Genomic DNA, 12,201 nt, shown 5'->3' on the forward strand with positions numbered 1-12,201 from the left:
GATCATCACCTTCACAGAATCGTTACAGTGCAGAAGGCGGCTATTCGGCCCATCGTGTCCGCACCAGCTCTCTGAAAGAGCAATTCACTCAGTTCCATTCCCTTGCCTTCATCCCATAACCCTGCACATTTTTCCTTTTCATATAACAGTCTAATTCCCTTTTGAATGCTTCAATTGAACCTGCCTCCATTACACTCTCCAGCAGTGCATTCCAGACCTTAACCACTCGCTGCATGAAAAAGTTTTTCCTCATGTCACTTTTGCTTCTCTTATCAAATACTTTAAATCTGTGCCCTCTCATTCTCGATCCTTTCATGAGTGGGAACAGTTTCTCTCTATCTACTCTGTCCAGACCCCTCAAAGGCAATTAGGGATGGGCAATAAATATCCATATCCCACAATCCAACAAAAAAAAAAATCACCAAGTACAACAACAACCTCATTACAAACCCAAGGGAAACAAGGCCCTGGACAAGGACAACAAGGTGAAATTTGCATTATGCAGGTGCTGCTCAACCTCCTTAAATTTTGAGGAAGTGACATCCAAGGGGAGGTTTGAAAACCTTATTGTATAGTCTCTCTTGGCTCCTCAAAACCTTCAATAAAGTTCCACATGAAAGGACGCTACACAAGTTTAAAGCAGTAGGTATCCTAGGTAAAAACTTGGCATTGGGGAAGGAATTGGCAGGAAGAGAAGAAGTAACAGGTATTAGGGGAATGACATTGGATAGGGAGTTGAACTAAGTGGCGTGCCCTATAAAATGGTGCTGAGGCCCTGATTGATCTACATAAATGATCTAGATTCAGAAATGAAATCTAAAGTGATGAACGTTGCAGAGAATACTAAATTTGGGGGCTGCAGAGTTTAACAAAGCAACCAAGGAATTACCGAAAGAACTAGGCAAAATTTGCAAGTGGGAGAACTAAGGCAAATGAAATCCAATACAGTAAATTGTAATGGCTAGAAATTAAAATGGAAAGGCATGTTAAAACTCAGCCCTTGGCAAAGGATAGAACACTGAAGCCTAGTCTTTACAGACATAAGCTTTTATTCACAGAAACACATAGTGTCTCCCTCCAAACATAGCCCTTCAGCCTGTTACGACATATAGGAGCACAGGTGAGTCCCCAAATAATACCCAGCAGCTGAAAACAATTAACACCCAATTGATATACAATTAACTTAGATAATTACTGGCAAGGGAAAAGCTGCAAGGGATGTGGGAGTGATAATAGTCTCTATATTGACCAGGCCCAGTCATTACACATCAGCATCCTGGAGGCGAGGTTATTTACAAATGATGCTTTTGAGATAAGACAGCAAAGTCTCATTAGGCAGAAAATTATTACCATGTACTCTTGCCAGATACATGGTATTCATTCAGCTGCTATAACATGGAAATTAAAGTAATTGCCAACTTACCTGGCTCCATGGTCCTGTGAACCACCTGACATCCTCATTGCAAGGACCAAAGTTGCAAGGTCTGACATCCTCAGGCTTCTCAATTCCACAGCCTTCTAAAGGTAAGCTGCTGATGTGATTCATCAAACACACAACTGATCTTGTCTGAATGCCAGGTCCACACTCTGCAGAACACTGAATTAAGACACAAACCAAATACTTGGTAACTAAGCAATTACAAAAAACCACACCGCAGAAAATAACACAGAAAATAGCATGGTATATACTGGTCACCACTGGAGATCAACTCTCCCAGAGATAAACTCACCCCCCTTTCAGAGATTAAACCTCCCAGATATAAAAGATACCAGGCACAAATCCTATAGAAGATACAATTTTCTCTGAACTACTGTTGTTCTACATATGAACCTAATGGAAGATATTTACTATTATTAATTTGCTAGACACTGCAGATAAACACATGTAAAACATGGATAATAAAAACAGAAAATGCTGCAAATACTCAACAGGTCTGGCAGCATCTGTGGAGAAAGAAGCAGAGCTGATGTTTCAGGTCTGTGACCTTTCATCAGAACATGGATAAATTCAGTTCCGAAGAAGGGTCACTGACCCGAAACGCTAACTCTGCTTCTCTTTTCACAGATGCTGCTAGACCTGCTGAGTGGTTCCAGCATTTCTTGTTTTTATTTCAGATTTCCAGCATCCGCAGTATTTTGCTTTTATTATATGGATAAATTCAGTTCCTGGAGAAGTGGGGCAAGGATGGTGGGTCAACGTTAGCCTGGAATTGGGCCTCAGACATCAACTGAACTGTGGATGGCAATTGGGTGCTTCAATGTAGCTTGCCAGACTGGCTGTTTCAAATAGCATCTGGCTCTGATACCGATCTCACCTACAGGTAAGTCTTTTATTTTCCAAAATATATTTTATAAAAATAAAGATCTGTAAAAAATACATTACAAAACAATTCCAAACAGCACCAAGTCAAACAATACAAAGAGTGCAAAGGAGATCAGTTTCCTTCAATACAGGAGTGAGTTGCCTCACAACCCTTCCATTTCATTTTACATGCCATGTACATTTTACAGCAAACAAATATTTTCCGGATACAGATCGAGGGATTTTCCATGGATCCAGCCCCTCAGTTCACCTCGGTGGGGGGACCTTACACAGTGGTCTTTCCCCATTGAGCCTTTGCTGCGGCTGCCCCAAGCTTTAGTGTGTCCGTCAGCATGTAGTCCTAGACCTTGGAATGTGCCAGTCTGCAACATTCGGTTGTGGACAACTCTTTGCGCTGGACGACCAGCAAGTTTTGGGCAGACCAAAGGGCGTCTTTCACTGAATTGATAGTCCTCCAGCAGCAGTTGATGTTTATCTTGGTGTGTGTCCCTGGGAACAGCCTGTAGAGTACAGACTCCTGTGTTACAGAGCTGCTTGGGATGAACCTCGACATCTCTTTCCACACCTGCTTTGCAAAGACACATTCCAGAAGGAGGTGGGCAACCGTCTCTTCCCCACCACAGCCACCTCGAGGGCATTGTGCAGAGGGGATGAGACTTAGGGTGTGCAGGAAGGATCTGACGGGGAGGTAGGTCTTGATGGTGGCGGATGCCAGTCAGTAACAGCCTGCAGTATTTCTGCGGAACAAGGAGATGCACTCCTGCTCCTCTTGGCCCCACATCAAGGTAAGCGTAAATCGGAAAAATTACCTCTTCATCGGCAGCCTGTAGAAATCCCTTTGAGGATCAGTGATTAGATTGCCGAGGACCTGGAAAAACTGAGCAAAGCATGCTTGGTGTATACTCCTCAGTATTTGGTATCGGGGTCCTACAACAGGAATTGGGTCCCTGATTACCCTATTCGAGAGGTATAACATCTATTATTGGTAGGTGTCCTGCACGACTAAAACCTGTCCAATCATAATGTTGGCCACCAAAGTTCAGATACAGATCGAGCATGGGAGATCCTCACCCCTTTTTGGTCATACCCCCTCGTTTTATGCCAGGAAAACAGGCTAAACAAGGTTTAATTTTTCTCTCAATCAGTTTTCCCCTAACAATACTGTCCAATGATCAGGAGAGTAAACCTAATCCATTAAAAGGGTCTCCAAAGTCACAGCCCTGACAGCAATGACAGAATAGTAGATTAAATCAATTTCATATCACTTTCTATACCACATGACACACTGTCTGAATCCATGCTGAATCTGTGTCAATTTACACTTCTATTCTGACCTAAATTATGGTTATTTATTTATGTAGACAACCATGGAACAAGTGAACATCGTGGGAAGACCCATTGGACATTAAGTGACAGACCTAACACCATCAGTTGTGCATTACTTGTTTGGGGTTGTCCATTGGGTAAATCTGGTATCTATTAGGCCCTCTCTCATTACATTTTTCATACAAATAGAAAAGTGTGAGAAAATGGAATACAAAATCAAAGACATTGACAGGGTGGATGCTGAGAGGCTGTTTCCCCTGGCTGGAGAGTCTAGAATTAGGGAGAATAGTCTCAGGCCATTTCAGACTGTGACAGGGAGAAATTTCTTCACTTGGAGGTTGTGAATCTATGGAATTCGCTACCTCAGAGAGCTGTGCATAAGAACAGAAGAAATAGAAAGGAAGGAAGAAAGAGAGACTTGCATTTATATAGCACCTTTCATGACCACCGGATGTCTCAAAGTGCTTTACAGCCAATGAAGTACTTTTGAAGTGTAGTCACTGTTGTAATGTAGGAAACATAGCAGCCAATTTGTGGACTGCAAACTTCCAAAAACAGCAATGTGACAATGACCAAATAATCTATTTTAGTGATGTTGACTGAGGGATAAATATTGGCCAGGACACCGGCGAGAACTTCCCTGTTCTTCTTCGAAATAGTGCGGTAGGATCTTTTACGTCCACTGAGAGCGCAGATAGGGACTTGGTTTAATGTCTCATCTGAAAGACAGCACCTTTGATGGTGCAATGCTCCCTCAGTACTACACTATTCATAAAAAATAGGAACAGCAGTGGGCCATATGGCTCCTTGAGCCAGCTCCGTCAATCAGATCATGGCTGAACTGCCACATCAATACTTCTCCACCCTATCCCAATTCCCTGCTGCTCAGAAATCTATCGATCTTGAAGATACTAATTGACTGAGCAGCCACAACCCTCTGGGGTAGAGAATTCCAAAGATTCACAACCCTGAGTGAGGAAATTTCTCTTCAACTCAGTCCTAAATGGCTTACCCCTTATCCTTAGACTCTAACTCCTAGTTCTAGACTCTCCAGCTGGGGAAACAGCCTGTCAGCATCTATTCTGTCAAGCCCTCTAAGAATTTTATACGTATTAATGAGATCACTTCTCATTCTTCTAAACTGCAGAGAATATAGTCTCATTCTACTCAAACTCTCCTCATAGGACAACCCTCTCATCCCAGGAATCAATCTAGTGAACCTTTGTTGCACCCCTTCTAAGTATTAGATACCAAAACTGCACACAGTACACCAGTTGTGGCCTCACCAAAGCCCGATATAATTACAAGACTTCCTTACTCCTATACCCCAACCCACCTGCAATAAAGGCTAATAGAACCTTTGCCTTCCTAATGGCTTGGTTTTTTTTAATCCAGTAGGTGTTGCTGGCAAGGTCAGCATTTCTTGCCCATCTGTAATTGCTTGCTGTACCTGTACATTAACTTCCTATAATTCGTGTATAAGGACCCCAAATCACTCTGAATACTAACATTTTCTAGTCTCTCACCGTTTAAAAAATATTCTGCTTTTCAATCTTCCCACCAAAGTGGATAATTTCATACTTCCCCACATTATACTCCATCATCAACCTTCTTGCCCAAACAGTTAATGGTCTACATCCCTGTATAGCCTCTTTGCATCCTCCTCACAGCTTACTTCCCCACCTAGCTTGGCTATATTGCACTTAGTCCCTTCAAACTGATCCTTGCGACACGCACGCCCCAGAACTCTCTGTGTTCTGTCTGTTAATCAATCCTCAATCCATGCTAACATTTTAATTCCAATCCCATGAACCCTGACCTGGATGCTCAGTCATTGAGTACATTCAAGGCAGAGATCCACAGATTTTTGGACTCGAGGGGAATCGAGGGCTATGGAGACTGGGTGGCAAAGTGAAGTTGGGGATAAGGATCAGCCATGATCTTATTAAATGGTGGAGCAGGCTTGAGGGCCATATGGCCTACTCCTGCTCCTATTTCCTATATTCTTTCTTATTCTGAAACTATAATCTGAGATCTGCTATTACTGCTAACTGAAATTGAGATATAATTGAACATATGCAGTATGTTGTGCCTATGATGTGACCTCTGACTCACAGAAAGATTATCACTATTTTCAATTTTGATAATCCTTCAAGGTTTTTAAATCCAAACTGTTAGCTTGTGATCATTCTTTTAGCCATAAAAACCTGAAGGTGAACATTATTTTCTGGTTTCTATTCTCAAGATGCTCCCTTACTACCAGATCACTGTCTCTGATTCATTCTTCATAACTAAACTGAATGATGGAAGGCTGCCTCTGGACTGTTAGGACCTCTGTAATAAATTCAGCTTGTAAAGTACAGGAAATGATGCTGTTGGGATATTAGTGTGATGAAATCTGATTAGAGAATAATGTTCTTTACCCTCGCACTCCAGTCTGTGTGGAACCAACTCTTTGCACACGGGCCCATGTCACAATTTTCTGTATCAGAAGGCTTCAGTTGCATGTTGCACTCTTCATCATTAACAATATCCCCAAGATTGTCAATGCATTTTACATCCCGGATCCTTTGTCCCACACCGCAAGGCACTGAGCACTGCCAAAAGGATGAAAAATAGACGTAACTAAACAAATAAGAAAGAGCTACTGTAAACCAAACAGTAATATCAGTCCTTAATAAACCAAACAATGCTGCTGTCACTGCGCTCACCAATTGTTAGTTATTAATCTCCTGGTTGTTTTAGTTAGAAAATAAGACCCTGAAATTCTTGGGGCCACTTCACTGGTGCAAATGTGGCAAAGTGGAGAGCCCGCCTGCTTTAGAATCAGGCTGGAGACACCATTGCAATCCCAGGAAAGGGGTCATCTCAAAGGCTGGGGTGGGCTGCTGGCAACTGCAAAGGGGCATCAGTAGCATCTGCCTCAATCTTGCCTTGTAAAGTGGAGAAGCCAGGGCTCCTGAGGATAAAAGTCAAATGAAATATTTCAGGCCTTTGGCTCCTAAAGGAGCACTTAGCCTCAATACAAAGTAATCAATACCCTCCTTGGTCCATTATCTTAATCTAGTAATGATTTGGAGCCTTTCAGAAAGCCTAAAAGGGACTATTGTCAAAGGACTAAATTTTCCAGGAAGGTGCTTTCTGTGCTGTAAATGTATACAGTTCTTTGGTACTTTCTGAAAATCCAAGTAAGTCTTCATCCAATGGCCTAATTACTCCTGAAAGAATTCCAATAAGTTTGCTAGACTTGATCTGTTACCTCTAAAAGCACATGACAGCTTTTTACCAAATCTCTGTTCTTAGATAATCATTGATAATATCTCATGTAATGCCCTCAAACATAATACTGGGTTCACTCAGTGAAAACATATGAATGAATTTTACAAAATACAAAAGAATCTCCTGAGCAACTAATTATATAATAATGGAAAACACCAGTAGGGAGGAGGATTTTCAGTCAATACTAATCTTCCTTTTTTTTATTCATTGGGGGGATGTGGGCATCGCTGGTTAGGCCAGTATTTATTGCCCATTCCTAATTGCTCTTGAGAAGGTGGTGGCAAGCTGCCTTCTTGAACTGCTGAAGTCCTTGGGGTGCAGGTACACCAACAGTGCTGTTTGGAAGGGAATTCCAGAATCTTAACCCAGTGACAGTGAAAGAATGGCGATATAGTTCCACATCAGGATGGTGTGTGGCTTGGAGGGGAACTTGCAGGTGGTGGTGGTGTTCCCATGCAGCTGCTGCCCTTGTCCTTCTAGGTGCTAGAGGTCATGGGTTTGGAAGGTGCTGTCGATGGAGACTTGGTGAGTTCTTCCTGTCGACTACTGTACCTAATTATACAATTAGTGTTAATCTCCCTGTAAATTACTGTCATAGAGTCATTTACGGCATAGAAGGAGGCCATTCGGCCCATCGAGCCCATGTTAGCTCTCCATGGAGCAATCCAGTCAGTCTCACTGCCCCGCTTGATTCTTGTAGCCCTGCAAGTTTATTTCCTTCGAGTGCCCATCCAATTTCCTTTTGGAATCATCTAAGAGTGTTAATTACCCTATAATAATATAAAAATATTTACCTAATGATAGTCAGTGTCAATCATCCTGTCAAGGATTCTACCTAATGATACAGTTGGTGTTAATTATTCAATCAAATACTGTACCTAATGTATGGCCTACATTCATTACCGTGTAAAATATTGTACCTAATGATAGTGTTATTCACCTTATAACATATCATAATTAATGATGTAGTCAGCTTTAATCACCCTCTGAAATATTGAAATAATACAGCCCAGGCAGCCATCAGAATCAGGTGGGAGCCTCATTAATCTATGAACAGAGGGGTCTTATGATGTAAGTAGGGCCCTGATGAAGCTTTGAGGGCCTACCTGGGTGAATTGAGTTGCAGATACTCTGCTCACTAAAGCATTAGAAAAGGCTCGAATAAAGTATGTCCAAAATTATGGAGCAGGGGGGCAAGGAGTACTCCTCTGGGCTTTAGAAGAATAATGTGGGCTGCTGCCGCCCTGGGCTCCCTCACCCACTGCACAATCCCCCCCCCTCCCCCCCCCCCCCCCCCCCCTCTTCCTGGACTTACCTACTTGCTGGCTGAGTTGGCCTTTAAACCACAGGTTTCATGTCAGCCCGGAGTGAGATGTACAGCTCACCGGTGGCATGTTAGTGAGACCCTACTCTTTAATTGGCCCAGGCCCACTGTTGCAGGCAGGTCACCTGTTGGGTAAAATTGCTACTCTCCACTCAGAGCTGCCTCACTGAAAATACCGGAAAAATATATTAATTCACAACAATCCAGTTGCTGCCCAGATTTCTAGCTAGTTGAGACTAATGGGGTAGAAATTGATGTGCGTTTCACATGTTCTCCAGAATGATTGCCACGAAGTTGAATTCTGCAGCGCAATGTCCTGTGCAGGAACCACACTGGACTTGCGCCAGATAGGATATTGGTTCAGGCGTTTGATAGGTGTACCTAGTGTTGGCTGAAACAAATGCAGGCATCATTCAAAAATGTTAATAAGGGTCTTGCAATCACACTTTCAATGAAGTATGTATTTGAACCCCAAAGGTATCTCTAGGAATGTGATCATGGATGGTGGGGGTCTCAGGAGTGCCTGTTTCATTTGAATTCATAAGTAATGTTTTACTTTTTCCTCCAAGTAAAAGTAGTTGTGCAAATGGAGGTGAATCTTTTGCATTGGCCTTCTGACAACTTTGAGCTGTGACTGGCTAATGATCAATACTGATACCAGGCCAAATCTAAACTGGTTCCTTAGTTAGCTCCCATCAACAGAAATCAGGTAGATATGGTGCTGGTGCTAAAGCTACTGTGCCCACTATTACTTCCAGCTGATTTAGTCATGCTTTCCATGAGTTTTCCTTACCTCACTCCATTCTGTCCTGATATGCCATTCGCTGCAGATTTTCAGTTGGCAGGTGGTGGTTGTTTCAGGTTTCTCCAGGTGTCGGCATCGTTCAGGTTGAACAGTAGTTGTTCGGTTGGCATAGATCTGTCTACAAAGAACCTGCCGATGTTGTATCCCAGGACCACACGTTTTACTGCACTCTGACCATTCGCCTAGATCCCAGCTTTGATAAAGGCAATAATATGCGTTATGTAAATGATCCCTCATAATCAGAAACCATTGGAAAGATATACACTTCTCACGTTTTAACTATCATTAATGATAAGTTAAGAAAGTTAAAGAGAGAAGGAAGTTATTTTAACACAAATGCACATCACTATGTGAATGAATGTGTGTTAATGCCCCCAGTGTACATTCACCAGAGACATTTGTATAGTACAATCCCCAGATCAACATCTAAAAAGAAAGAACGAGATAAGAAAAGAACAAAAGAAAGGAAGAAAGACTGATAGACAGACAGGCAGGAAGACAGACTTGCATTTACAAAGCGCCTTTCACGACCTCAAGCTATCCTAAAGCATTCTACAACAAATGGAAGAGAATGCTGATTAGATCATTCAAAAACAGTGAATCAGAGAAATGACATTTAAAACTAAAGGGCCTTGATTTTAAAAAGAACTGTCACCCCACGTTAAACCCTTTTAGCTCAAGCAATGTTGCTGTTATTTTCTACATTGGTTGGGGGTTGGGGGCGAGGGATTTCCACAGGGATTCTCCCACTCAGCCATTATTTGTGTCATTTTGCTGGGTTTTCTGCAGTTCTTCCGCTGAAATTACTGCAGATGATGGGCAAAGGCCCGTGGGAATCCACCCACAGAGTTTTTCGAACTTTCACACGACATTCAACTTTCAAAGAGGAAGAAGATGCTTTTTTTTCATTCCTGGTGCTTGTTCAGCGAGACCTGTTGAGTGATACAAACACTGCACAGAACTGGAAACTGCAAGCAGGTCACTTAAAGCTATTTTTAAAAGTGATAATGGGATTTTGGATTGATGGAGATTTTTATTCCTGTTTTCATTAAAAATAAAAATCGCAGGAGGGGAAGTTTCTCCAAAATATTTTCACTTCAGATTATGGTCGGTATGGGAAATGGAATCTTTACAATTGGCAAATCAGTGGATAGGGTTAATGTATTTTACTCGTGCCACATGATAGGGCGGTGGGCGGGGTAAGTGGTTTAATTCTACCCCAAGCCTGTTCCTATCCTGGGAGTGCCAAATGTGGAAGGTTTTCTATTCCCTCAGCCACAACCCACTCTGCCAATCCTCACCTTGATGAGCAGAAAAAAATATCTCCCCCAAAAATCAAATCAAAACAAAACAGTATAGTTCATGCCCGCTGTCATTCAATAATGCCACCACTGAAGAACGTTCGTAACATGTTCAACCAGAAAACATTGCTTCCGGAGGTTTCCATTTTTATTAAATCTGCTCAATCTCTAGTGGTTACTTGTTATTACATTGCAATTTCATAGCTTCATGGGGCTTTGATTAAGTTTCTGTTTCTGTTGGCCCCTGGCTGGATTGCATCCAAACAGCATCTATTACAGCACAGACTGCTCTCTGGCTGTTCCAGGTTTATGAAACGTTCCATTTAAACACTAAGCTTTATCCTGTGTGTGATTGCACAGCATTTGTCCTTTCAGACCAATGCCAGATAAATGTAAAATAGGCATTTCTTTTAGACAGGATAATCTATATATAAAAGCTAGTCTCAATGAACATACTAGGCTGGACACGGCTGGATGTTGCAAGCTTCTTCCTCTGGTGTTGGCCTCATTGCAATTTCACACAGGTTTTCAGATACTTCTTCATGTGTATTTCTGTTAACACACTTAAAAATAAGAGCACGGCTCCCTAAAAGTCAAGAGAAGACATTTATTATTAACGGGAGCATTCCCTACCTCGTACAACTAGTTTAATGAAAACAATTGACCTGATTAAATGTTCAACAAAATTTCTTTGCTTTAGGGACAGTTACACCAGAGGCAATGTACCAGCATTGTGACAGGACTTCAAATAACTTTCATATTTTGTAGGGATACTTTTGGTTAGGCAACAGTTTTAAGAGTTACGAAGCCAAGGCAAGTAAATAGAGTTAAGATACAAATCAGCCACGATCTAATTAAATGGGGGAACCGGCTCGAGGGGCTGAATGGCCTGCTCCTGTTTCTATGTAATTTAATGCGTTCACGCTATTGTCAGTGCACATAATGGGAATTCAACACACTTTCCCTGATTTTTTCTGATGATCAGTTTTTATGGTTGGAAAACTAAGAGCACTTCATGCCCAAATTTCTAATATGCTAAGGTGAGGTTTGACAATGTGAACTTGCCCCTATGTGTAAAGATAAGGGCCAGCTCATTTAAATGGAATTAGATCTGATCACTGGAAGCAAGTGATGAGGTTGTTGTCATCTGACATATGGTCCTTATCTCATGGGATTAAAATATGGGCCAGCATCTGAACTGTCGTATGTAATGGGCTTATTGATGGAGAGTATGCAGTACGAGTAATGTTGCACTGATCACTGCTCAATGTGTTCAGTATAATGTGTAGATGCAATTCTCAGATCACTTGAAATGTAGTGGTGGTTTTCTCTCCGTTGCTCTAGATCCTCACCCGCCACTCAACATTTTGTCACTTTTTTAAAATCACAACCAGGTTCGTTGCCCTATTTCCAAACTTTGTGACTTGCATCGTGCAGGTATGAAGGAAAGATCTCAATTTTACTCATCGATGTACAGCAGGGCTAATGTACACGGGGGACAGGTATACATTGATGTAGTGTTGGAATCACTGCCTTGCTAATTATTCCTCAGATATTCGTCCGGTTTTAGTTTGCAGACTTTAAGATGAATTTCATGTGAAATATTGCATCAGTTTGAATACAGTGAAGTAGCTTTCAGTGTGCAATTTATGTTTATAGTCAGGGTAGTTCTTATTAATAGTCGGAACATACAAGTTATTCACAGCTCAGCCAGTTAGTGCTGTACTGCAGCAGCTGTTTGCTATGTTCACCAGATAAAAATATTAACGGATAATTATATTAATGCATACCTATCAAAATTGCATCTTGCCTTTTATGTTGGGGTAATGTATGCTCATGTATT

General features: G+C 41.8%; 1 protein-coding gene across 3 annotated transcripts in view; it reads right to left on the bottom strand.

Annotated features, from left to right (window-relative positions):
- Nucleotides 1–12,201, bottom strand: part of LOC137376321 (thrombospondin type-1 domain-containing protein 4-like) — a 448,955-nt gene that overhangs the window by 27,200 nt on the left and 409,554 nt on the right. For all 3 annotated transcript variants that reach the window (XM_068044644.1, XM_068044634.1, XM_068044626.1), the window contains 4 exons: nt 10,815–10,944; nt 9,046–9,250; nt 6,073–6,246; nt 1,424–1,597 (listed from right to left, as the gene is read on the bottom strand). In XM_068044644.1, the coding sequence (XP_067900745.1) occupies nt 1,424–1,597; nt 6,073–6,246; nt 9,046–9,250; nt 10,815–10,944 (683 nt within the window). The remainder of the gene's footprint in view (nt 1–1,423; nt 1,598–6,072; nt 6,247–9,045; nt 9,251–10,814; nt 10,945–12,201) is intronic.

This window comes from Heterodontus francisci, chromosome 1, assembly GCF_036365525.1.
Source record: "Heterodontus francisci isolate sHetFra1 chromosome 1, sHetFra1.hap1, whole genome shotgun sequence".
Classification (NCBI taxonomy): Eukaryota; Metazoa; Chordata; class Chondrichthyes; order Heterodontiformes; family Heterodontidae; genus Heterodontus; species Heterodontus francisci.